Here is a 25,397-nt window from a genome sequence, read left to right on the forward strand (position 1 = left end):
GCGCCCTGCTCTATGTTTGTAATTGTAGCTTTCTGACATCGCATGTGAGTACTGGTCGCACAAAAAATATGTTAGGAACTATCCATCAAACAAACCATGGGGATAGTGATGAGTTTGTAAGTGGGCCACAATAAATACTTTGCACACCCGAGACATGCAGCAGGTGCTGGATTTCCAGTCTACTTTGTTCGAGCTCAGTGTTCCCCAACCAGTGGCTCACAAGCAACACGTTGTTCACCAACCCCTTGGATGTTGTTCCCAGTGACTTCAAAGCAGGTGCTTATTTTTTAAATTCAAGTCAAGTTTTGATTGCATAAAAACCAGGTCAACTGCCAAGCAGAGTGTCTTGTAGGCTGCTAGTCCACATAGGGACTACTAACTAGTCAATCAAAGCATTATTCTGCACAAATACTTAATTCATGCTTATGTTGCTCCCCAATTCTTTTTACATTTGAATGTGGCTCATGGGTAAAAAAGGTTGGAGACCCCTAATTTAGGCCATTGCTAGTAATGGGTAAATTTATTCACCAGGTGCGAATTTGCGGCGAATTTGCCCGATTCGCCACCAGCGAATAAATTCGGGAAACAGCCTCGAAAATTCACTGGCGAAAATTTGGCGGCGTAAAAAAATGGACACTGGCGTCCATTTTCTGGATGCTGGCGTCCGTTTTTTGGACGCCGGCACATTTTCAACAAAAAAATGGACGCCGGCATCGTTTTGTGAATTTTTCTCAGTTTCGCGAATTTCGCTAATTTTTCTGCGAAGCGAAATGGCGCAAATTCGCCCATCACTAGCCATTGCTTATCACTAGTGATGGGCGAATTTGGGGCGTTTCGCAAATTTTGTGGGAAATTCCCGGGAAATTCGCAAAAAGGCGAAAAATTCACGAAATGGCACAGTCGTCTAGTTTTTGACACCGGCGTCCATTTTTTGGGCAAAAACTCACGAATTTATTCGCTGGCGACGAATCACAGGAATTTGCCGCAAATTTGCGCCTGGCGAATAAATTCGCCCATCACTAATTATCACTGCAGTAAGTTATACATACAATTCCACACTCATAATGCAGACACTTTCTGTACACTAAACTCCTTCACCCAAAGCTAAAAATAAACGTTGCATCTTCATTTATTTGCAATCTAAACTTTATTTATTTTGACATTTACAAAAGACAATGCATTACATTTTAGCTTAAAAGAGCAGTACAGTCAAGATTCTAAGCAGCAAAGTCTGGTAAGACTATTTTAGAGGGGGGGGGTGCTTTATTACATATCCCCAGAATGATTGGCACTCTCTAACGTTCTAAAATCACAAATAATAAAAAGGTATAGATTATATGGGCTTTACACAATTTATTTCTAAGTTGCAGTCGCTGCTCTTTTTTTGGAGAATCTTAACCTGCAGTGCATAAACTCTGTTGAGGTTTCCACAGATTGGTTATTCGTTTGGTAAGATTTATACTGTGGGAGTACAAAATGCTCCTGCGCAGCCACAACTCAACACATCGGTGTATTCATAGTTCTTGTTTGTCCCGTCAGCACAAATCAGGTCCACTTTCTTTGTTACAAACTCCATCTCTGTACAGCATGAGCATGTATGGTCAAAACTGTTGGATTCCATTGAATACCTGAGGTTAAAAGGAAATCAAGAGATTTACTAAAAAAAAAAAGAACCTTTTTCAGATCAATTACATTTAGGGTGTATCCAGCATAAGATGATGCAGAGCACCTGGTTTAAACTGCACACAAATAAATGTCAGCTTCACTTGTGAATTCATGTCAGGACCAAAGTGTATATATATATATATATATATATATATATATATATATATATATATATATATATATATATATATATATATATATATATATATATATATATATATATATATATATATATATATATATAAATATATACTATAAATATATTTAATTAATACACCAATAAAAAGCGTTAGTTAGTTTTATTTTTCTATGAAATAAATTTCAATTGAAAGCAGTATGTTCTGTTGTCTGCACTTGTTCCTTGTTGTCAACACTTTTAATTAGTGATGGGCGAATTTATTTGCCAGGCGCGAATTCACAGCGAATTTGCGCGATTCGCCGCCAACAAATAAATTCACAAAACACCGGCGTAAAAAAAACGAGACACCAGCTGTTTTTCGCAAATTTTTCGCGGCACAAATTCGCCCATCACTACTTCTAATAGATAAATATTAGAAAGTTGAGTAGAATTACATTTTCTTTTGTAACACACAAACTCTTTTGGATGAAATCATCTATCCTTAAACAAAAAAGATTATCAATGTGCATAGAAGCGCTAGAGCACAATTACAGCTTTGTTGTCAATAATTTATTTTTATTAATACAGTAACATGATGTCCTTAAAGGACACTTGTCACCTTAAAGGAGAACTAAACCCTAAAAATGAATATGGCCAAAAATGCCATGTTTTATAAACTGAACGTATTGCACGAGGCTAAAGTTTCAGCTTGTCAATAGCAGCAATGATCCAGGACTTCAAACTTGTCACAGGGGGTCACCATCTTGGAAAGTGTCTGTGACACTCACATGCTCAGTGGGCTCTGATTGGCTGTTGAGAAGCTAAGCTTAGGGCTCGTCACTAATTATCCAGCAGAAAATGAGCTTCCCTGGCTGCAATATAAACTGATGCTACAGGTTTGCTGATTATTCAATTCTGATGCTAATTGCACTGGTTTCTGTGCTGCCATGTAGTAATTATGTGTATTAATTACTAATCAGCCTTATATTGTGACATTTCTATTCTATGTGTACTGTATATTGTGAGTGGGTCCCTAAGCTCAGTAAGTGACAGCAGCACAGAGCATGTGAATCAGCAGAAAAGAAGATGGGGAGCTACTGGGGCATCTTTGGAGACACAGATCTTTACTGCTAAAGGGCTGTGGTTGCCTTGGGCTGGTACAGAAGCAGAAAACATCATGTACAACATTTCTACCTACTTCTTTAGTTAGGTTTTAGTTCTCCTTTAAATAGTTTCCCCCCACCATAGAGGCTGCATTCTCTATTGATTTCAGAGAAGCAAAAACACTAGGATGCATTCCTTGATAGTATTACATTGGGGGGGGCTGTTATTTTTTTTTTTAATGTCTTTATACTGCAGTATAAACACAGCATTGTGACACGTGTGTTGGCAAGTTTTATCAAATATGTTATGTTAATTGTAGTTATCTGTTTAACAGAAGGTAAACAGAAGGTATGAGGGTTGGATAATGGGTCCCGTGCTTAATATCTACAGTAGCTTATAAATAACATCAGTAACATAACACCTCTGTTATATAATATAGTTAATATAGTTACATAGTTAAATTGGGTTGAAAAAAGACCGAAGTCCATGATGTTCAACCCCTCCAAATGAAGCCCAGTATCCATACAAATACACACACTGACACTAACCTTTCTGTACACTATGGGGCAGATTTATCAAGGGTCGAAGTGAATTCGAGGGAATTTTCGAAGTAAAACAATTCAAAATTCAAAGTAATTTTTTAGATACTTCGACCATTGAATAGGATACTTCGACTTTGAATTTACTTTGAATTCAATGCGAAGTAAAATAGTTCGAATAGTTGAATATCCAATAATCAAAGTACTGTCTCTTAAAAAAAAACTTCGACTTCAATACTTCGCCAAATTAAACCTGCCGAAGTGCTATGTTAGCCTATGGGGACCTTCTACGGCAAGTTTTTTGAAGTCAAAGTGAAATAGTTCGATCGTACGATAAAATCATTTGAACCGTACGATTTGAAGGATTTAATCGTTCGATCGAACGATTTTACTTCAATCACAGAATACTCAAATTTGATGAAAAAAGTTTGAATTCAATATTTGAACACGTAGTATTTCAATTCGATGGTCGAATTCCGAAGTATTTTTTACTTCGAAATTCAACCCTTGATAAATCTGCCCCTATGCTTTTACATGAATTTTCCTAAGCACACGCATTTAATGCTTTATTTGCCACAGCTCCTTAATAGTGAAGAAGAGGTCAAGAGTATTTAACAATATTTAACAATTTAACAACAGTGACATTGAGGTTGATTTGCTAAATATTTTTCAGCTGGTCATCTGCAATGGAAACTAATCGAATGAAGAGATATTACAGTGTAGTTACCACTATAACATTCATAGAAGAATTATTGAGTACTGGATAAGTAACTTACATTGAAGATCCCATGCAGGGTCCTCCACAGTAAGACAGTTCCACCTCGAGCACGCAGTCGCTTTCTTTCAGGACTGTGACATTCTTACGTACACTGCAGTCTTCTATTATCGTTGGGGGTGGTGTTACTATGAATTCTAAAAGAAGAAATACATTTGTGAAGAGAGTTTTTTTTGGTGCATAGATATAACTTATATTTATAAATAACCTACTAAGGTATTAACTTGTCATCTTGATGCTTTCCTGATATAGTAGGATGCAGTATTTAGTCTTATACTACAATTAGTTGAACGTTTTCATGAAACAGATATACTGGCATTTTAATTGAAAGTGTGAAAGATGCTCTAAGGAGCCATACACCATTATACCCAATAGCAATATTCTGGTAAGTATATATACATGGATAACTTTTTTAATAGGGTGCTACTAGAAGAGGAAGCAGTGTACGATTGTATTATGTAGAAATAAATGGTGAAAGTATAAATATACAGTGTTTAAGGAGAAGATTCCTTCCCTGTAGAGATTAACATCTTGAGTAGGTTTTCTAAAGTTTATGGAATATCTTGATTCTGAAAGTCACTGACTTTTTTTTTCACTCTCTAAATTGTCTAAGGGGAAGTTCTGGATGGAAAAATAAAAATGAATAAATAATAAAATACTGCTGAAAAAAAGATCCCTATGGGAAAAGGTTGAGCATTTTCCCTGAATATTAGTAAATATGCTCCATCTAGTGGCGCCATTTTGGTATCATATCATGAATGTTCAATAAGAGGAGTGTGGTCATAACTAGAAAATGATCACTGACTAGAACAATTGAATGTTTATTGATCGGATTTACTGCTTATATAGAACACTCCCTGTTTTAGTAGCACTAGGAATTTCTTTTAGGTTTTTGCTACTTGCTTTTAATAGGATTTCATTATTCATAAAAGTCATAACTGGACATTCAATCATCTAAACTGATGATACGGTGGACAGAGATGACTAATTCCTACTAAATCCTACTTACGTTTTTTAGGTGTGCATATTCTACAGCAATTGTCAGCATCATATGTGAGAGTACTCTGCAAAAAACAAGAAAAACACATTTATTTGCCCTGCTCTTTTATCATGTAATGCATGTGGCATTTATATACATTTATATGAATATCAACATACCATATCACATATGGAGGTATCCAATGGCTGACAAACCTTCTCCACCCGGGTAAGAATAGCCATGCCATTTTCTTCTCTGCACTCATAATAGGCGCAAGTATTATTAGGTATGTGAAATATTTGTCCAATCTATGGAAAGAACAATTTTAAAAAAGTTGGTTCAGCAAGCTATAATAAATGAAATTTTTTGACAGATTTAAGCAGGAATACCTATGTGTTAAATGGTTCATGGGGGCATTTAAGAAAACAATATTTTAGGGCAACTACAGCACCACAAAAATCAAATGTTTGACTTGGACTCTAGTGCTGATATCATCATGCATCCAAGAGGTTCTTGCATGTGTAGTTATGTGCCACTGGGGACTAGGGTATTAAATAAATGCATGAACATGTTTGCTTTTCATTGTAACAAGACTGCACCTACTTGGAACAGAACCTGCTATCAGTAGAATGCTAAAATCATACAGCGCTATACATGTTAATAATAATTATTATTGGACACAGTAAAGGAGATGAAGGGGGATAATGAGATGGTTGACCATGAACTAAGATAGCAGTGAAGAATGTTTACTTGAGCCAGTACTTTACTTGTACCACACTACCTGCCACAATCTCTGTACTCTAGGACTTCAGCAGGTTTCAGTCCTACGGTATAACTCTAGCACCTATGCATAAGGTATGCAGTGTATATTAAACAAATTCGGTTGTCAGGATGCAATATTACATTTGCAGAATATCTGCCATTATCTAACATAACAAAAGAACATTAATTACAATTACATATTTCATACACTGTGCAGCAGTTTACCTCTAAGTCTATTACTGTGTTTCCAGTTCCTCCTGATGTTCCTGTGCCTCCAGAGGTTCCTGATCCTGTGCCTCCTGAGGTTCCTGTGTCTCCTGAGCCTCCAGTCATTCCTGAACTTCCTGAGCCTCCTGTGCTTCCTGTGCCTCCTGAGCCTCCTGTGCTTCCTGCATCTCCTGAGCCTCCTGCACTTCCTGTGTCTTCTGAGCCTCCTGCACTTCCTGTATCTCCTGAGGCACCTGCACTTCCTGTGACTCCTGAGCCTCCTGCACTTCCTGTGTCACCTGAGGCACCTGCACTTCCTGTGACTCCTGAGTTTCCTGCACTTCCTGTGTCTCCTGAGCTGCCAGTTATTCCTGTGCCTTCTGAGGTTCCTGTGCTTTCTGAGCCTCCTGAAGTTCCTGTGCTTCCTGAGCCTCCTGAGGTTCCTGTGCTTTCTGAGCCTCCTGAAGTTCCTGTGCTTCCTGAGTCTCCTGATGTTCCTGTGCTTCCTGAGTCTCCTGAGGTTCCTGTGCTTCCTGAGCCTCCTGTGCCTCCAGTGCTTCCTGAATCTCCAGTGCCTCCTGTACCACCAGTGCTTCCAGAACTACCAGTGCCTCCTGTATTTCCGGTGCCTCCTGTGTATCCTGTGTTTCCATTTGGGTCATAATTGACCATCATGGTACATTTTAACGGGGTACGCACACATTCTCCACAGCATTCGCCTGCCTTCATTTTGTATTCATAACCCTAATGAAAAAATTTAGAAAAGTTTACCAAAATGTGCAATTTATTTTAAAATATTAAAAATTGTGAATCAGGTGTTCTAGGCTGCAATATCCAGTGAGACTTTATATATATAACACATTCTCGAGTAAGGAATTTTCCACTAAGCAATATAGTTCTGGTCATAATTTGTTTAAATATCCCAGATAGCTGACCAAGGAGATATTATACAGTAAATCTCTGTTTCACGTACTGGTTCAACATATATTTTTAGACAGAATGTTTAATAATATTATATTTAGAATAGTATCTTAAATTATCTAAAAATAAATTACAAATACCGAAAATATTTAGATAGCAATTATGACATCTTAGGCAACACTGAAAAGATAACCCTCTAAAACCTTTACATATACTTTGGTCATGTGGAATAAAGTGAAAATACTTTTTAAAAGGTGAAAAAGGATTCATTCAAGTAATTTTAAATAAGTGGGCATATACACAATTAGGGGCAGATTTATCAAGGGTCAAATTGAAAAATCAAATTTTTAAATTCTAATTTTGAGATAATTTTAGTGTACTTCGACTAGGGAATAGTCCAAATTCGATTAGAATTTGAAAAAAATTCAAAAATTGAAGCATTTGACTTTGATTAGTCACCATCTAAAACTTGCCAAATTGCTGTTTTAGCTTATGGGGGACCTCCTATAACCTATTTGGAGTCATTAGTTTTTCTCACTAATAAAAAAAAATTCCACCAAACCCGAATCCTCTTAATTAATCAATAAATCTGAGTTGGTGCAGAAAAAGGTTGTGACAATCGTGCGACAAATCAAATCGCACAACTATTTAGGATGGTGGTCCGGAAAACTCGTCTTCATAGAATTGTCACCTTGGCAACTAGAATTTATTAAATTATCAAACGAAAACCAGTGTCAAACAACCTGATGAAGGCAAAAAACATGTTCCAATTGTTAAAGGGCCACTTGCCATTGACTTCTACATGATTTTGACAGGTTTTAGCTGAGTATTTTCATATTAGTATTTTTAGCAGCTTCAGAGCATAATACATTTTGAAACATTTGAGTTTTGTTCTCTAAAAATTTAGATTTTTTCCCCTTTAATACTTGACCAAAAAAATGTGAGGCTTCATAAATAGACCCCTAAAAGTCATAGTTCTAGAGCAGTGATTACCAACAAGTGGCTCAAGAGCAAAATGTTGCTCACCAACCCATTGAAAGTTGCTCCCAGTTGCCTCAAAGCAGGTGCTTATTTTTGGATTCCAGGCTATGAGGCAAGTTTTGTTTGTATAAAAACAGTTTTACTGCCAAATATAGTCTCCTGTAGGCTGCCAGTCCACATAGGGGCTACCACTTACGGTCCCTTTTGGCATCCCCAGGGACTTTTTTCATGCGTGTGTTGCTCCCCAAATCTTTTTACATTTGAATGTGGCTCACAGGAAAAAAAAGGTTGGGGAACCCTGGACTAGAGTCTTCACAATTAAAGGCTATTTTTTTTTTTCAGATTATGACATTTTGTTTGTATTTTGCTTTTATTCTGATATGCAAATTAGGGTACAGAATCTGTTCAGTAGTTGGGCAAATCATTTATGGAGGATTTAATATACATACAAGTCCAAGGCCGTTATTCATTAAAGTCTGATTTTTTTTGGAGAAAAATAATCTTGAATTTTTCATGATTTATTAAGCCCTGAGGCTACTAAAAGTCCAAATAAAAAAGTACTCGATCTCCAGATTTTGTTGAGTTAATTTATTGATAAATTAGTCAAAAATGTTGATGGTAGTTTGGTCGAAGTGATTAAAAAAAACAACCCCCCAAATATTATGACTTGTGTGTATATTGTGTGTTATGCTTCAGAATTGTGAAGTAAAAGCAATTACAATTTAGTCAAAAAGGATAGCAGTTTCTATTGGTTTATTTATGATATAATTATGTAGAAAAATTGGAGAAATATGAATATTTAGTTAAAGCTGAGCAAAGCTAAATGGAAAGTTACTATGTAAAATTAAGAGCGGGAACTTACTGTACTACAGGTTGTGTCACAAACAGTTGGTTTGCATTTCACTATATAGAATTCTGATCTTGTGTCCATTTCTTGAGAACATTCACATGTTTGACAAGAATCTACAGGTTGTGGGATATCTGATCCAACCTAAAAAAAAAGTACAATATATTTTTTTTAGTACATCTAATGTGCAATATAAAATATCGTGCTCTGTTTTTTCACATATCTACTTTTAATGTATTTTATTGTATACACATTTTATTTCCCAGGTAGAACATTAATTGGCACTGGTGGTGAAACACTCACTAATCCCCTCAACAGAACAGACAATACAATCTTATATTGCATGTAGAGATGAGGATTGCCCACTCATAGTTTTTTTGGAGAATACCATCTACCGGATCCCATTAATTTAAATTTTTGCAGTTGTAGTTCAACAGCAACTGCAGTCTGATCATTACTTTACCATGATAAACAACATAATAAAACAGTGTGACCAAATATGAACAATATCCACAATCAATATATCAACCGACCTGGTATGTTTCAGTTCCATACACACAGACTGCATCAGGCACTGTTGATTAAAAATAATAATAATAAATAAAACTGATAACCAGTTGTAAAAACATTAATGGATTCACTAATTATAGTTATGACTAAAAGACCAAACAGCTATAAAAACAGCTATTTAATTGACTCCTTCAGACAATTAATTTCCGAACGTGTACGCTCTTGTTTCTAATGAGCCTTTTCTGTAGTCTCAGCCTAGGCTAACAGGGCTCACAATAGAAACTAAAGGGGGAATGTAATTAAAATACTCTAAAACCTGTCAAATTCATGTAAAAGTCAATGGCCACTATCCCTTTAACCATTTGAAAATGTTTTTAACCTTCTTGAGTTTTGGGTTGTTTGACACTGGTTTTTGCTCAGAAACTAGATACATTCAAGGTATTCAAGGTTTTTAAGCATATAAAGTTGAAAAATGTGAGGTATTCAAGGATCAAAATTTTGAAAACTTGACATATTCCTAGAAACTCAAATTTTTCAAGTTTTTTTATCCTATTTTTTTTTTGTTTCATTATGAGTAAATTAGCCAAATTTGTGGTTGATAGTTAGGTTGAGTTTGTTTCTGGTAAAAACTAATTTTAGTTAATAACCTCCCTAATGTGATTGTTAAACTGACATATTTAAAAAAAAAACACAGGTCGTGATAAAAACGTCTAAAAAAACTTTTTCAAAAAATTTTTTATCCTATTTTTTTTTTTGAGTTTCATTATGAGTAAATTAGCCAAATTTGTGGTTGATAGTTAGGTCGAGTTCGTTTCTGGTAAAAATGAGTTTTAGTTAATAACCTCCCTAATGTGATTGTTAAACTTGCATATTTAAAAAATATTTTACATTTTTTTTGTTAAGTGTTTCGTAATTGTGACATATTGTGAACTGCTGGGAATTCTTTAGGAGTCTGTACTTTAAATGTTAAATAAATGTGCTTCTTGTTTCTGCCAGAAATTCATTATATTTTTTTCATATTTTAAAATTGCTGCCTACACTTTATTATTATTATTATTATTATTATTATTATACAATACACTTCTGTGCATTGTAACTGTATTGCAATTCACAAGGACTACTTTCAATAGTGAAATAGACCATTGCAGTTTTTGCTACCCAAGGCCTCGCCTAACATATAAACCAAAAAGACAAAAGAAAGAAAGAACGGCAGAAAGAGTGACTTTTTCAGAATGTTTTTTTCAGAATGTTATGCTTACAAACTATTGGGACAATTTACTAACAATCACATTTCTTTTTTTTCACAATTTTTTTTTTCAAACATTCATGTTTTTTCTGTATTTCTTTAAAACTTGAAAAATAAGAGATAAGAAATCTAAAGTGTTAAAACCATGAAAAACTCAGCCAAGTAGGAGCTGTCGAGGTTCTATAGAAGTCAGTGGGACCTGTGCTTATCCTATTTGCTATTTTTAATGAATTCGGACTTTTAGAGGACTTTTTAGTAACTGAAAACTCAATTTTTTAGAGGTTTTCAAGGAATTTGTATTTTTTAGTGCATCATTCAGACATTAATAAATAACCCCCTAATTGTTCCTTACAAATGTCTAAAACTATAAAAATGAACAGGTACAAATATACGTATTATCTGTATTTTAGTTTGTAGCTTAGCATGCATAAATATAATACATATAATATATAGTAGTTCTACACACTTACCACATGTAACATTAGGACAGGAATTAATATGTGATTTCACAGCAGCCACGCGGAAGCCTATTGAGCAGTTTGGCATGAAGCACTGGCATTCATTTGCTTTGGAAGAAAACATGCTTTTTTTACTAAATATTGAAACATGTTGGTACAGCAAATACTACAGTATTTTTTTTATCCTTTTTTTCAAAAGGAAAACCCATTCTTTGAAAAAAAAAAACATTCTCCAAGTTCAGCCAGTAGTCAATAAACAGGCATATCTTTAAATTCAGAGGCAACATCTTTCATTTAGACACACATGAAGGATATCTGAACCTCTACTCTATCTCTTCCCTGCTCAGTTGTTTCTCAGTGTTTAATGTTAAGTTAAAGTTGCACCCATCTGTAGATGGAACGCTTTGTGGTGCTAGATACTGGAACAGCATATGGTCCGTATCTGGGTTCCCCTTTCTTGTATGTCACTCATAGAAAGTGCAGAAAGAGAAAAAAAAAATAGGGGATACAAGGAAGCCCTCTACTTAATGCTCTGCATAAGGAGTGTTAAGCAATACCTTGCACTTGTTATTGCAATGTTTTGCACCTTGCACCTTCATCTGGGCTGTAGAGAGTTTTCCAGCAATTGTATCAGTGCCCAAGGTATATCATCCCTTATCAGTTAATGGTTGCTTATTTGCAACAAATATTCGGTAAGATTTTAATATTTTAATTTTCACTAGCCTTTTAAAGGCCATCCCCCAACATTGTACCCCACCCCCCAAAAAAAACAGGTTCTGGCTGGGCACTGCTAAACTAATAAAACTACACAAGAGTTACTAGGTTTGGGTTTTCTATAGGAACATCCATATTGTAATGAAAAAAATGAACAGTTTTTATTTTCATAACCATTATTGAAGATCTATACTCACGTGTACTCCCAGGTACTGAAATTGATGTAAAAGATGGAGGAGCTGATATGGTAGAGAGACTGTGTCTTGAATCAGGTGTAGAGGGGTGTGTGTCACTTGATCCAGGTGTAGATGATACAGAACTTGATTTGGTACTTGATACATCAGGTGGAGATGACACACTGGTAGATAGATCTTTTCTTGAATCAGGCGTGGAGGATACTGAGCTTGATACTGTTGAGTGTGTGTCACTTGATCCAGGTGTAGATGACACAGAACTTGATTTGGTACTTGATACATCAGGTGGAGATGAAACACTGGTAGATAGATCTTTTCTTGAATCAGGCGTGGAGGATACTGAGCTTGATACTGTTGAGTGTGTGTCACTTGATCCAGGTGTAGATGACACAGAACTTGATTTGGTACTTGATACATCAGGTGGAGATGAAACACTGGTAGATAGATCTTTTCTTGAATCAGGCGTGGAGGATACTGAGCTTGATACTGTTGAGTGTGTATCACTTGATCCAGGTGTAGATGACACAGAACTTGATTTGGTACTTGATACATCAGGTGGAGATGAAACACTGGTAGATAGATCTTTTCTTGAATCAGGCGTGGAGGATACTGAGCTTGATACTGTTGAGTGTGTATCACTTGATCCAGGTGTAGATGATACAAAACTTGATTTGGAGCTTGACACATCAGGTGGGGGTGACACACTGGTAGAGAAATCAGGTGTGGATGATGTTGAAAGTGTTATTTTTGTGGAGTGTATGTCACTACCAGGTGTAGATGATACACCTGTATCTGGTGTGGGACTTGACCCTATTTTAAAATGTGGAGAAGTTGAAGATGATTCTAAATATGATGAAACTGTTGATGATTTTGAGTCTGGTGTAGTGTGTGATTCAGTAGGCATCCACATAAGACAAGTTGTAGTTGGCGTGGGACCTGCAGTTGTTGATGAGGTCTCTGTTGAAGATGTTGTGCTGACAGTTGTAGTAGTACAATTCCCAACATATCTTTGTAGTTGGCAGGTATCATTACATAATGCATAATATTCACAGCCAGCTTTGTCCATAATAGTAAAGAGACGTTCACCTATTTCAGAAAATTTTAAAATAAGTTAAACATGTGTCCATTTTAGTGTTTCCTTTGACACTTGTATGTACAGTATCTTCCATTAAATGTCAATCTGGCAAAGCTAATATAACATCTTTATCCGCTCAATAACTGCCTTTCCAATCTAGAACCTTGTAGAACATGGGTCACACTGGACTCTTTTACTTAGAATAGGCCTTCACTAGGTGCAAGAGAAAGGTTTGCAATTACACCTCTCAAACTGCAGAAAAATAAAGAGAGAGGGTGCCAGAGAGGGGTTATTTAACATCCAAAGGGTTTACTCACACTGCAGTTTCTCTGAGGGAAGTGTTAAAGGCAACATCAAATGTAAAGCATAATACAGGCTGACACTCTCCTGAGGGTAGGAATCTTTCCTGTAACACACCCTAGTCATTTAAATCACTTCCAAGGAAGTCTCTATCTTTTATATCAACTGGGATCCTTACACTGCAGGCATTATCACCATGGAGAGATACATCCAATCTACCACTTCCACATCAGGAGTGACCTTTCTATTTCAACTGATTTACACTCCTAGAGTGTAGTGGTATAGGAGGTACACCTGCCACTATCTAATATCTAATCATGCCACTTTTTAGGCTATACCTATCACCATAGAGGCTATTATGGGCCCCTACACTAATAATATGACAGAGTATAGACAAGCAGATTTATCAAGGGTCGAAGTGAATTTGAGGGAATTTTTGAAGTAAAAAAATTCGAAATTCAAAGTAATTTTTTGGATACTTCGACAATCGAATAGTATACTACGACTTCGAATTTAGTTCGACTTCGATTCGAAGTAAAAATCGTTCGAATATTCGACCATTCGATAATCGAAGTACTGTCTCTTCGACATCAATACTTTGCCAAATTAAACCTGCCGAAGTGCTATGTTAGCCTATGGGGACCTTCTACAACATTTTTCGAGGTCGAAGGAAAATCCCTTCATCGATCGATGAAATCGTTCAATTCGTTTGAATCGTTCGATTCGAACTATTTAATCATACGATCGAACGATTTTACTTCGATTGTTCGATTGCCAAATTCAGTGAAAAATCCTTCGATCGATATTCGAAGTATTTTAATTTGATTGTCGAATTTTGAAATACTTTTTACTTCTAAATTCGAACCTTGATAAATCTGCCCCTAAAAGAACATATTGTATCTATTTATCGTAGCAAAGCAAGTGGAAATGTCATTCTGTTTGTAACATATATAACTGAGCACAGAATTTGAAAAAAGGTAACCAGTGTTATTTTGGCAAATGATGACTTGCCAAACATGCCAGCAGCAGTCATAGGCAGACATGTTTTCGGGCAAGTTCTAATTCTTAGCTTTCTGTTTCTGAGTATCAATATTTAATTTTAAAAGTCATAAAATAACCTGTAAAAGTTGCTTAGTTATCTAAGCTATATTCTACTGTAATGACAGTATGTAATGAGAGTATAACAAATTGCTTATATAATATACATCTTGTCTATTGAGTGGAGTTTCCATTCTGCTTGCCTTGAAAAGGGCATTCCCTATAGGAAATATATGGAGTGTTTCAGTGTGAAGTATGTCTTACTTAAAGTATGTACTAGGGTCCTTCCTCACATTTTGTTAAATGCCTAAATGGCAGAAAAACTAATGAATGCTGATAAAGCCTTCTTATTTTGTGACCCGCTATATATGGCTTTATGACTATTTTTCCTGGTATGGAGAATGTCATTTATGGGACATTATGATCCTATACATTCAGACACTAAGGTACTGTAATTTACATTAAAAATGCAGAATGTAAAGTTTAAAAATGGGCCACTATTGCTCAGTTTGGCATAAGGAGCAGAGTACATCTTTCAATTGGGTACATGTTAGCATCCTAGGAAATAAAAAATTACTCCAAGTGACTCATTAAGACACAGTAAAAATATAGACTGAGCCTGTGTAACCTTCAAAGTATCTCTGGAGAACAAGAAAGCATATATTCATAATTGAAAATTTCCCTTAATAACTGTCGAGGATAAGACTATTCTGGCATTTTTTGTGCATACTATCAGAGTTTTCAAACTATAAAAGCAGCGAAATGCTTTAACATATCAGACAATGCCACATTCTGCAGTTACAGTAGCTTTGCCTACAGATAAGCTGTAGGCCTACTATCCATTAATATTTTATTTTTCCTGTTGTATGTCTCTAAAGGAGGAAAATTAATAATGTTTCCCTTTATAATTTTTTGTGTAGAACATATAGGATCCAAGATTTGCAAACCATCTGTACAATTTGTGTTAATTTGAAACATTATGTGCTGCAATTTGTCTTTCGTAATATTTTAAAATTTAGAAATGTATCTCTAAATTGCACTAGAACAAAATAGTACAAGTTCAACTTGAAGTAGCCATAATAAACAGACTGGTATGCTAATTATAGTTGCAAATAATTATGTAATTAAAATTAAACAGATGCAAATCATATAACAAACTTACCACTGATATATAAGGTTGTTTGTACTTGGCAATAACATCTTGTTGATGTGGTGATTGTTGAAAATGTAGTTGTTGGAGTTAAGGATGTAGTGGGTTCTGATGTTGTGGTCTCTGTACTTGTAGTTGAGATGGTTGTAGATACTGTAGTTGTAGTAGGTGTAGATGATGTGGATGTTGTAGTTGTTGATGTAGTTGGCACTGTAGAAGTAGTTGTCCCAGATGTTGAAGTGATAGTGACATAGGTAGAAGTTGTATGTGTTGTTGATGTAGATGTTGTGGTTGTTGTTGGACTTGTTGTTGTAGTTGTTGGATGGCTTGTGGTTGTTGGAATTGTCGTTGTAGTTGTTGGAGGGCTTGTGGTTGAGGTTGTTGTTGGACTTGTAGTTGTTGTTGGACTTGTAGTTGTTGTATGGGTTGAGGTTGTTGTGGTTGTTGTAGGTGAAGTTGTTGTTGTAGTTGTTGGATGGGTCGTGGTTGAGGTTGTTGTTGGGCTGCTTGTGGTAGCTGTGGTTGTCATTGAACAAGTTGTTGTCTCTACAACTGTTTCTGTTGTTTCTAAAGGTGTTTCTGTTGTTGTTTCCATAGTAGTAGTAGTACCAGTGCAGCAATGAATTTGGATTTCATAGTTGTCACATATTGGGGAGTTCTCGCTGTTCAGGCAAATCAAACCTACATCTTTGTTGCATGTTATGGTTTGTCTTATGTCAGCCAGTGAAGCATCGGGAAAATTTTTTGCTCTGCAATCAACACTCACAATAGTCATGGTCTCATTACAGATGGAGATTCCATTTCTTCTGATATTATCAAAAGATTCATCATCTCCAGTTCCCCCAAATTGTGGATAGCTTACATCAATCCATGGGGTCACAGTACAGACAGGGGTTGATGAGACAAGACGTGGAGGGGTTGATGAGACAAGACGTGGAGAAGGAGTAGTACAAGCTGCAAAAGGAGCAGAGTTAGTTGCCTTTAAAAATATCATGCTATTTTTACAAGGTTATAAAATGTCCTTAATATATACAATATACCAAAACATTCTTTATAAAATAAATCATATCAACTAGGTAGAATGTATCTCTTTGATTACTCATGTTGAAAAAAACATTATATGAGGTGGTCCACATATGCAGTTAGTTATTTACCTTTGTTTCTTAGAACTACATAATAACACAATAAAATACTGTATGCATTAAAAATATTTATCGGATTTTACCATGTGTTCTGGTAGATGTTACTGTAGTTACACTGGTTGTGGTCTCTGTAGTGGATGTTGTTGGAGGGCTTGTGGTTGTTGTTGTTGTTCTTGAAGTGGTTGGATGGGTTGTTGTTGTAGTTGTTGGATGGGTTGTTGTAGTTGTTGGATGGCTAGTTGTTGTTGTTGTTGGAATGCTTGTGGTTGTAGTGGTTGGATGGCTTGTGGTTGTAGTTGTTGGAATGCTTGTGGTTGTAGTGGTTGGATGGCTTGTGGTTGTAGTTGTTGGAATGCTTGTGGTTGTAGTGGTTGGATGGCTTGTAGTTGTAGTGGTTGGAATGCTTGTGGTTGTTGGATGGCTTGTTGTTGTTGTTGTTGGATGGCTTGTTGTTGTAGTTGTTGCTGTTGTTGGACTTGTAGTTGTTGTTGGACTTGTAGTTGTTGTATGGGTTGAGGTTGTTGTGGTTGTTGTAGGTGAAGTTGTTGTTGTAGTTGTTGGATGGGTCGTGGTTGAGGTTGTTGTTGGGCTGCTTGTGGTAGCTGTGGTTGTCATTGAACAAGTTGTTGTCTCTACAACTGTTTCTGTTGTTTCTAAAGGTGTTTCTGTTGTTGTTTCCATAGTAGTAGTAGTACCAGTGCAGCAATGAATTTGGATTTCATAGTTGTCACATATTGGGGAGTTCTCGCTGTTCAGGCAAATCAAACCTACATCTTTGTTGCATGTTATGGTTTGTCTTATGTCAGCCAGTGAAGCATCGGGAAAATTTTTTGCTCTGCAATCAACACTCACAATAGTCATGGTCTCATTACAGATGGAGATTCCATTTCTTCTGATATTATCAAAAGATTCATCATCTCCAGTTCCCCCAAATTGTGGATAGCTTACATCAATCCATGGGGTCACAGTACAGACAGGGGTTGATGAGACAAGACGTGGAGGGGTTGATGAGACAAGACGTGGAGGGGTTGATGAGACAAGACGTGGAGAAGGAGTAGTACAAGCTGCAAAAGGAGCAGAGTTAGTTGCCTTTAAAAATATCATGCTATTTTTACAAGGTTATAAAATGTCCTTAATATATACAATATACCAAAACATTCTTTATAAAATAAATCATATCAACTAGGTAGAATGTATCTCTTTGATTACTCATGTTGAAAAAAACATTATATGAGGTGGTCCACATATGCAGTTAGTTATTTACCTTTGTTTCTTAGAACTACATAATAACACAATAAAATACTGTATGCATTAAAAATATTTATCGGATTTTACCATGTGTTCTGGTAGATGTTACTGTAGTTACACTGGTTGTGGTCTCTGTAGTGGATGTTGTTGGAGGGCTTGTGGTTGTTGTTGTTGTTCTTGAAGTGGTTGGATGGGTTGTTGTTGTTGGATGGGTTGTTGTAGTTGTTGGATGGCTAGTTGTTGTTGTTGTTGGAATGCTTGTGGTTGTAGTGGTTGGATGGCTTGTGGTTGTAGTTGTTGGAATGCTTGTGGTTGTAGTGGTTGGATGGCTTGTGGTTGTAGTTGTTGGAATGCTTGTGGTTGTAGTGGTTGGATGGCTTGTAGTTGTAGTGGTTGGAATGCTTGTGGTTGTTGGATGGCTTGTTGTTGTTGTTGTTGGATGGCTTGTTGTTGTAGTTGTTGTTGTTGTTGGACTTGTAGTTGTTGTTGGACTTGTAGTTGTTGTATGGGTTGAGGTTGTTGTGGTTGTTGTAGGTGAAGTTGTTGTTGTAGTTGTTGGATGGGTCGTGGTTGAGGTTGTTGTTGGGCTGCTTGTGGTAGCTGTGGTTGTCATTGAACAAGTTGTTGTCTCTACAACTGTTTCTGTTGTTTCTAAAGGTGTTTCTGTTGTTGTTTCCATAGTAGTAGTAGTACCAGTGCAGCAATGAATTTGGATTTCATAGTTGTCACATATTGGGGAGTTCTCGCTGTTCAGGCAAATCAAACCTACATCTTTGTTGCATGTTATGGTTTGTCTTATGTCAGCCAGTGAAGCATCGGGAAAATTTTTTGCTCTGCAATCAACACTCACAATAGTCATGGTCTCATTACAGATAGAGATTCCATTTCTTCTGATATTATCAAAAGATTCATCATCTCCAGTTCCCCCAAATTGTGGATAGCTTACATCAATCCATGGGGTCACAGTACAGACAGGGGTTGATGAGACAAGACGTGGAGGGGTTGATGAGACAAGACGTGGAGAAGGAGTAGTACAAGCTGCAAAAGGAGCAGAGTTAGTTGCCTTTAAAAATATCATGCTATTTTTACAAGGTTATAAAATATCCTTAATATATACAATATACCAAAACATTCTTTATAAAATAAATCATATCAACTAGGTAGAATGTATCTCTTTGATTACTCATGTTGAAAAAACATTATATGAGGTGGTCCACATATGCAGTTAGTTATTTACCTTTGTTTCTTAGAACTACATAATAACACAATAAAATACTGTATGCATTAAAAATATTTATCGGATTTTACCATGTGTTCTGGTAGATGTTACTGTAGTTACACTGGTTGTGGTCTCTGTAGTGGATGTTGTTGGAGGGCTTGTGGTTGTTGTTGTTGTTCTTGAAGTGGTTGGATGGGTTGTTGTTGTAGTTGTTGGATGGGTTGTTGTAGTTGTTGGATGGCTAGTTGTTGTTGTTGTTGGAATGCTTGTGGTTGTAGTGGTTGGATGGCTTGTGGTTGTAGTTGTTGGAATGCTTGTGGTTGTAGTGGTTGGATGGCTTGTGGTTGTAGTTGTTGGAATGCTTGTGGTTGTAGTGGTTGGATGGCTTGTAGTTGTAGTGGTTGGAATGCTTGTGGTTGTTGGATGGCTTGTTGTTGTTGTTGTTGGATGGCTTGTTGTTGTAGTTGTTGTTGTTGTTGGACTTGTAGTTGTTGTTGGACTTGTAGTTGTTGTATGGGTTGAGGTTGTTGTGGTTGTTGTAGGTGAAGTTGTTGTTGTAGTTGTTGGATGGGTCGTGGTTGAGGTTGTTGTTGGGCTGCTTGTGGTAGCTGTGGTTGTCATTGAACAAGTTGTTGTCTCTACAACTGTTTCTGTTGTTTCTAAAGGTGTTTCTGTTGTTGTTTCCATAGTAGTAGTAGTACCAGTGCAGCAATGAATTTGGATTTCATAGTTGTCACATATTGGGGAGTTCTCGCTGTTCAGGCAAATCAAACCTACATCTTTGTTGCATGTTATGGTTTGTCTTATGTCAGCCAGTGAAGCATCGGGAAAATTTTTTGCTCTGCAATCAACACTCACAATAGTCATGGTCTCATTACAGATGGAGATTCCATTTCTTCTGATATTATCAAAAGATTCATCATCTCCAGTTCCCCCAAATTGTGGATAGCTTACATCAATCCATGGGGTCACAGTACAGACAGGGGTTGATGAGACAAGACGTGGAGGGGTTGATGAGACAAGACGTGGAGGGGTTGATGAGACAAGACGTGGAGAAGGAGTAGTACAAGCTGCAAAAGGAGCAGAGTTAGTTGCCTTTAAAAATATCATGCTATTTTTACAAGGTTATAAAATGTCCTTAATATATACAATGTACCAAAACATTCTTTATAAAATAAATCATATCAACTAGGTAGAATGTATCTCTTTGATTACTCATGTTGAAAAAAACATTATATGAGGTGGTCCACATATGCAGTTAGTTATTTACCTTTGTTTCTTAGAACTACATAATAACACAATAAAATACTGTATGCATTAAAAATATTTATCGGATTTTACCATGTGTTCTGGTAGATGTTACTGTAGTTACACTGGTTGTGGTCTCTGTAGTGGATGTTGTTGGAGGGCTTGTGGTTGTTGTTGTTGTTCTTGAAGTGGTTGGATGGGTTGTTGTTGTAGTTGTTGGATGGGTTGTTGTAGTTGTTGGATGGCTAGTTGTTGTTGTTGTTGGAATGCTTGTGGTTGTAGTGGTTGGATGGCTTGTGGTTGTAGTTGTTGGAATGCTTGTGGTTGTAGTGGTTGGATGGCTTGTGGTTGTAGTTGTTGGAATGCTTGTGGTTGTAGTGGTTGGATGGCTTGTAGTTGTAGTGGTTGGAATGCTTGTGGTTGTTGGATGGCTTGTTGTTGTTGTTGTTGGATGGCTTGTTGTTGTTGTTGTTGTTGGACTTGTAGTTGTTGTTGGACTTGTAGTTGTTGTATGGGTTGAGGTTGTTGTGGTTGTTGTAGGTGAAGTTGTTGTTGTAGTTGTTGGATGGGTCGTGGTTGAGGTTGTTGTTGGGCTGCTTGTGGTAGCTGTGGTTGTCATTGAACAAGTTGTTGTCTCTACAACTGTTTCTGTTGTTTCTAAAGGTGTTTCTGTTGTTGTTTCCATAGTAGTAGTAGTACCAGTGCAGCAATGAATTTGGATTTCATAGTTGTCACATATTGGGGAGTTCTCGCTGTTCAGGCAAATCAAACCTACATCTTTGTTGCATGTTATGGTTTGTCTTATGTCAGCCAGTGAAGCATCGGGAAAATTTTTTGCTCTGCAATCAACACTCACAATAGTCATGGTCTCATTACAGATGGAGATTCCATTTCTTCTGATATTATCAAAAGATTCATCATCTCCAGTTCCCCCAAATTGTGGATAGCTTACATCAATCCATGGGGTCACAGTACAGACAGGGGTTGATGAGACAAGACGTGGAGGGGTTGATGAGACAAGACGTGGAGGGGTTGAAGAGACAAGACGTGGAGAAGGAGTAGTACAAGCTGCAAAAGGAGCAGAGTTAGTTGCCTTTAAAAATATCATGCTATTTTTACAAGGTTATAAAATGTCCTTAATATATACAATGTACCAAAACATTCTTTATAAAATAAATCATATCAACTAGGTAGAATGTATCTCTTTGATTACTCATGTTGAAAAAAACATTATATGAGGTGGTCCACATATGCAGTTAGTTATTTACCTTTGTTTCTTAGAACTACATAATAACACAATAAAATACTGTATGCATTAAAAATATTTATCGGATTTTACCATGTGTTCTGGTAGATGTTACTGTAGTTACACTGGTTGTGGTCTCTGTAGTGGATGTTGTTGGAGGGCTTGTGGTTGTTGTTGTTGAAGTGGTTGGATGGGTTGTTGTTGTAGTTGTTGGATGGGTTGTTGTAGTTGTTGGATGGCTAGTTGTTGTTGTTGTTGGAATGCTTGTGGTTGTAGTGGTTGGATGGCTTGTGGTTGTAGTTGTTGGAATGCTTGTGGTTGTAGTGGTTGGATGGCTTGTGGTTGTAGTTGTTGGAATGCTTGTGGTTGTAGTGGTTGGATGGCTTGTAGTTGTAGTGGTTGGAATGCTTGTTGTTGTTGGATGGCTTGTTGTTGTTGTTGTTGGATGGCTTGTTGTTGTTGTTGTTGTTGGACTTGTAGTTGTTGTTGGACTTGTAGTTGTTGTATGGGTTGAGGTTGTTGTGGTTGTTGTAGGTGAAGTTGTTGTTGTAGTTGTTGGATGGGTCGTGGTTGAGGTTGTTGTTGGACTACTTGTGGTTGTTGTGGTAGTCATTGAACAAGTTGTTGTCTCTACAACTGTTTCTGTTGTTTCTAAAGGTGTTTCTGTTGTTGTTTCCATAGTAGTAGTAGTACCAGTGCAGCAATGAATTTGGATTTCATAGTTGTCACATATTGGGGAGTTCTCGCTGTTCAGGCAAATCAAACCTACATCTTTGTTGCATGTTATGGTTTGTCCTATGTCAGCCAGTGAAGCATCCGGAAAATTTTTTGCTCTGCAATCAACACTCATAACAGTCATGGTCTCATTACAAATGGAAATTCCATTTCTTCTGATATTGTCAAAAGATTCATCATCTCCAGTTCCCCCAAATTGTGGATAGCTTACATCAATCCATGGGGTCACAGTACAGAATGGAGTTGCCAAGGGAACAGTATCAGGATTTGTGTTGGGAGGAGCATCATTTGAATTAGTAGTTGAAACTATAGGAGTTTTTGGTGTTGGTTCTATAGCTCTATTTGGAGTGCAGCATTGGATTTGGATTTCATAGTTATCACATATTCGGGTGTTCTCGCTGTTCAGGCAAATCAAACCTACATCTTTGTTGCATGTTATGGTTTGTCTTATGTCAGCCAGTGAAGTATCAGGAAAATTTTTTGCTCTGCAATCAACACTCATAATAGTCATGGTCTCATTACAGATGGAGATTCCATTTCTTCTGATATTATCAAAAGATTCATCATCTCCAGTTCCCCCAGATTCTGGATAGCTTACATCAATCCATGGGGTCAATGTACAGACAGGGGGTGATGGGACAAGACGTGGAGAGGGAGTAGTACAAGCTGCAAAAGGAGCAGAGTTAGTTGCCTTTAAAAATATCATGCTATTTTTACATGGTTAGAAAATGTCCTCAATATATACAATTTACCAAAACATTCTTTAAAAAAATAAGTAATATCAGCTTGGTAGAATGTATCTCTTTGTTTGCTCATTTTGAAAAACATGAGCAACCAAGCTGCAAAAGAAGCAGAGTTAGTTGCCTTTAAAATGTCATTGTATTAACATGGTTATGAACATGGTTATAAAATGTCCTTATTATTTACAACAGACAACAAAATATACTGTATATAAGTAAGTCATATCAGCTATGTGCAGTATGTTAGTCATATTATCTAGGTATAATTTATATCTTTGTTTTAAAAACATTATATGATATGTTTCACATATGCATTGGTGTTTTACCTTTATTTCTCAGAAATTCATAATAACACAATTAAAATACACTTTATAATACATTTATAGGTTTTTACCATGTGTTCTTGTAGATGTTACTGTAGTAACACTGGTTGTGGTCTCTATAGTAGATGTAGTTGTTGGAGGGCTTGTGGTAGTTGTTGTTGGAGTTGTAGTAGTTGTATGAGTTGATGTAGTTGTTGGAGGGCTTGTGGTAGTCGTTGTTGTTGTTGGAGTTGTCGTAGTTGTATGAGTTGATGTAGTTGTTGGAGGGCTTGTGGTTGTTGTTGTAGTTTGTGGACTTGTAGTTGTTGGATGGGTTGTTGTTGTAGTTGGTGGATGGCTTGTGGTTGTTGTTGTTGTTGTTGGACTTGTAGTTGTAGTAGTTGTTGGATGAGTTGTAGTTGTGGTTGTTGTTGTAGTTGTTGTTGGATGACTTGTGGTTGTTGTAGTTGTTGGATGACTTGTGGTTGTTGTAGTCGTTGTTGGATGGGTTGTGGTTGTTGGACTGCTTGTGGTGGTTGTTGGAGATTGTGTTGTTGTTGTCGGGCTTGTAGTTGTTGTTGGATGACTTGTGGTTGTTGTTGTAGTTGGACTGCTTGTAGTAGTTGTTGTACGCATTGAACAAGTAGTTGAAACTATAGGAGTTTTTGGTGTTGGTTCTATAGCTCTATTTGGAGTGCAACATTGGATTTGGATTTCATAGTTGTCACATATTGGGGAGTTCTCACTGTTCAGGCAAATCAAACCTACATCTTTGTTGCATGTTATGGTTTGTCCTATGTCAGCCAGTGAAGCATCAGGAAATTTTTTTGCTCTGCAATCAACACTCATAATAGTCATGGTCTCATTACAAATGGAAATTCCATTTCTTCTGATATTGTCAAAAGATTCATCATCTCCAGTTCCCCCAAATTGTGGATAGCTTACATCAATCCATGGGGTCAATGTACAGAATGGAGTTGCCAAGGGAACAGTATCAGGATTTGTGTTGGGAGGAGCATCATTTGAAGTGGTAGTTGAAAGTATAGGAGTTTTTGGTGTTGGTTCTATAGCTCTATTTGGAGTGCAGCATTGGATTTGGATTTCATAGTTGTAACACATTGGGAAGTTCTCACTGTTCAGGCAAATCAAACCTACATCTTTGTTGCATGTTAGGGTTTGTTCTAAGTCAGCCAGTGAAGCATCGGGAAATTTTTTTGCTCTGCAAACAACGCTCATAATAGTCATGGTCTCATTACAAATGGAGATTCCATTTTTTCTGATATTGTCAAAAGATTCATCATCTCCAGTTCCCCCAAATTGTGGGTTGCTTACATCAATCCATGGGGTCAATGTACAGAATGGAGTTGCCAAGGGAACAGTATCAGGATTTGTGTTGGGAGGAGCATCATTTGAAGAAGCAGATGAAACTATAGGAGTTTTTGGTGTTGGTTCTATAGCTCTATTTGGAGTGCAGCATTGGATTTGGATTTCATAGTTGTCACATATTCGGGTGTTCTCGCTGTTCAGGCAAATCAAACCTACATCTTTGTTGCATGTAATGGTTTGTCCTAAGTCTGCCAGTGAAGCATAGGGAAATTTTTTTGCTCTGCAATCAACACTCATAATAGTCATGGTCTCATTACAGATGGAAATTCCATTTCTTCTGATATTGTCAAAAGATTCATCATCTCCAGTTCCCCCAAATTGTGGGTTGCTTACATCAATCCATGGGGTCAATGTACAGAATGGAGTTGCCGAAGGAACAGTATCAGGATTAGTGTAAGGAGGAACAAGGTGACCATCAGGAGTTGTGTCAGGAGTGGGGTAGTAGAAACAATCTGCAAAATGTGCATAAATGAGCTTCCTTTTAAAAATAACATTCTATTTTTTACATGAATATATATTTCCTTTACACATACAGTATATTAACATTA

At 36.8% G+C, this 25,397-nt stretch overlaps 2 protein-coding genes across 2 annotated transcripts in view; both read right to left on the bottom strand.

The window, feature by feature from the left end:
* Positions 1-1,128: 1,128 nt before the first annotated feature.
* On the bottom strand, positions 1,129-13,086 carry LOC108715185 (probable GPI-anchored adhesin-like protein PGA18). The gene is made up of 9 exons (XM_041561910.1): positions 12,024-13,086; positions 11,125-11,220; positions 9,432-9,472; positions 8,914-9,042; positions 6,168-6,893; positions 5,360-5,488; positions 5,211-5,265; positions 4,203-4,338; positions 1,129-1,628 (listed from the first exon to the last, which is right to left on the bottom strand). The coding sequence occupies exons 1-9, from the start codon at positions 13,084-13,086 to the stop codon at positions 1,457-1,459; spliced, it is 2,547 nt and encodes an 848-aa protein (XP_041417844.1). The 3' UTR covers positions 1,129-1,456.
* The window catches only part of LOC108714924 (mucin-5AC-like), a 40,533-nt gene continuing 27,852 nt past the window's right edge, over positions 12,717-25,397 (bottom strand). The window contains exons 30-39 of the mRNA XM_041561911.1: positions 24,232-25,301; positions 23,578-24,148; positions 21,780-23,087; positions 20,534-21,508; positions 19,675-20,262; positions 18,061-19,011; positions 16,809-17,789; positions 16,269-16,537; positions 15,596-16,086; positions 12,717-13,106 (exon numbers count right to left, since the gene is read on the bottom strand). Coding sequence (XP_041417845.1) covers positions 13,103-13,106; positions 15,596-16,086; positions 16,269-16,537; positions 16,809-17,789; positions 18,061-19,011; positions 19,675-20,262; positions 20,534-21,508; positions 21,780-23,087; positions 23,578-24,148; positions 24,232-25,301 — 7,208 coding nt within the window. The 3' untranslated portion in view covers positions 12,717-13,102. The remainder of the gene's footprint in view (positions 13,107-15,595; positions 16,087-16,268; positions 16,538-16,808; positions 17,790-18,060; positions 19,012-19,674; positions 20,263-20,533; positions 21,509-21,779; positions 23,088-23,577; positions 24,149-24,231; positions 25,302-25,397) is intronic.

This window comes from Xenopus laevis, chromosome 4S, assembly GCF_017654675.1.
Source record: "Xenopus laevis strain J_2021 chromosome 4S, Xenopus_laevis_v10.1, whole genome shotgun sequence".
Classification (NCBI taxonomy): domain Eukaryota; kingdom Metazoa; phylum Chordata; class Amphibia; order Anura; family Pipidae; genus Xenopus; species Xenopus laevis.